At 63.3% G+C, this 1,975-nt stretch overlaps 1 protein-coding gene across 1 annotated transcript; it reads right to left on the bottom strand.

Moving 5' to 3' along the window:
- Positions 1 to 286: 286 nt before the first annotated feature.
- Positions 287 to 1,762, bottom strand: CLDN5 (claudin 5). The gene has a single exon (XM_066365371.1). The coding sequence runs from the start codon at positions 1,571 to 1,573 to the stop codon at positions 917 to 919; it is 657 nt and encodes a 218-aa protein (XP_066221468.1). The 5' UTR covers positions 1,574 to 1,762; the 3' UTR covers positions 287 to 916.
- Between the last annotated feature and the right edge of the window lie 213 nt (positions 1,763 to 1,975).

Raw genomic sequence — 1,975 nt, 5'->3', positions numbered from 1 at the left:
CCTCTGCTGGGGTCTCAACCCTCATCCCTCCTCACCTAGGTCCCATGACTCAGGTTCTCTGACTACAGCACCTTCCTGGGTTGCGAGCTGTGGCTGTTTCCTACCCAGCAGGAAGGTGGTCAGGTAGCAGGGAGAACCTGAGAAAAGGCTATGGGTGAGGTCATAGGACTCTAGAGCCAGCAGTGGGAGGATCCCATAGGAGCCTTTCAGGGAGAAGTCTGTGGGTGAGTGTATGAATGGGGGCTGCTGGGCACAGGTGGTGACTGGACAGACAACACAACACAGGTGGGAGGGTATTCAAATCATTTACTAAACAAATTCTTACCCTCCTCCAAACTGCGAAGGAGGTCAGGGCCACAGCCCCACATTCAGGATCTTCTGCACCTGGGGAGCCTCTGGGTGGGAGGGGGGTGGTCCAGACCACGTCTCTTGGACCCCCTTGGCTCAAGCCCTTCAAATGGGGTAAAGGCCAGCTGTACACATCCTTCAGGCAACCCAGGCAGGGGGTCCCCACCTCAGTTTGTCCCTCTGGAATCAGCAGGAGCCGCTGGAAAGTACAGTGGCACCCAAAACCACTAGGGACAGGAAGAAAAGTGGCATCTTTAGTCCAGTGCCCACACAGCCAAGGAACCCGCGCCCCACCCACATCGGAGCTAGCACTGCCCACAGAAAAAGAAACCGAGCAAGTCCTCTCAAGTGCCTGTGGCCTGTTCAGAGCAGGCAGGGAACCGCCCAGGGCCCGGCGAGTGGCGGTGGGAATGGACCAACTGCGGGGGCGAGCAGGGTCCCATTAATGGGCCGCGTTGCGCGGGTCGCGTGCGTGGCCTGGCTCAACGGACGCCTCTGTCCATGCAGAGCTCCTTAGTCCAGTTCGTGAGCGTGGCTGGCACGACGGGCCCCGATGTGCCCGGTGCTCTCAGACGTAGTTCTTCTTGTCATAGTCGCCGCTTGCCGCGGGCCGCCTCGGCGCCGAGTACTTGACCGGGAAGCTGAGGTCGGGGCGGCCGGCGCAGACCCAGGCGCCGCAGCACACGAGGCCACCGCCGCACATGAGCAGCGCCGAGGCTGCCCAGCCGATGTACAGTGCCGCGCCCAGTTCGTACTTGTTCGACATGGGCACATTCGGGTCGTAGAATTCGCGGATCACGATGTTGGCGAACCAGCACAGCGGCACCAGCGCCAGCAGCCCGCAGAGCGCGTAGAGCGCTCCGCCTGTGAGAGCCACGCGCGCCTTGCCAGGACCCGGGGCCACGCAAGTGGTGCATTGCGCGCCTGCCAGGGTTACGATAAGCGCGACGAGCGCCAGCAATACGGCTCCCACGGTGAGCGCCCTCGCTGCTTGCACCTCGGTTTTCAGCGCCAGCACAGACTCATACACCTTGCATTGCATGTGCCCCGTGCTCTGCACCACGCACGACATCCACAGCCCCTTCCAGGTGGTCTGCGCCGTCACGATGTTGTGGTCCAGGAAAGCGGTCACCTGCCACATGGGCAGCCCGCACGCCAGGATCAGGCCCACCCAGCCCATCAAGCACAGCACCAGGCCGAGAATCTCCAGCGCCGCCGACCCCATGGCTGGAGGTGAGACGCTCGCCGGACGGCCCCGGGACCTCCGCGGGGGCGCGGCGGTGCCTCGGCGGAGCAGGTCCACACCCTCTGTGGATCCTGATGCCTTTGCGCCCGCGCGACCAGCTCACCGTCCTCTGTCGGCTCGCAACCCCTAGCCTGCAGCACAACTTCGCATCTGCGGGAACCTCCCGGGGTCCTTCCCATTTGAAGGTTCCGGGGGCGGGCTGGGGTCCGGCCCCCTGGCCCAAGCAGCCAATCCGTGCATGAGTCATCTGCCCGCAGCCAATCACGACGCTTTGCAGCGTAGGAAAATAAATGAGCGTGAGGGTAGCGGAGGACCACTCCCCGCGCAGCGGTCTCTCCCAAGCCCGTACTGGGTTTGTCTTGTCGAGGCCGAGCGCGTTCC

This window comes from Saccopteryx leptura, chromosome 2, assembly GCF_036850995.1.
Source record: "Saccopteryx leptura isolate mSacLep1 chromosome 2, mSacLep1_pri_phased_curated, whole genome shotgun sequence".
Classification (NCBI taxonomy): domain Eukaryota; kingdom Metazoa; phylum Chordata; class Mammalia; order Chiroptera; family Emballonuridae; genus Saccopteryx; species Saccopteryx leptura.
The sequence above is the reverse complement of the archived record's forward strand: the minus strand, read 5'-3'. Positions and strand labels throughout refer to the sequence as shown.

What these genes read in the sequence shown, in the direction of transcription:
- CLDN5 (XM_066365371.1), bottom strand. Translation starts at nt 1,573, where the DNA reads ATGGGGTCGGCGGCGCTGGAGATTCTCGGCCTGGTGCTGTGCTTGATG.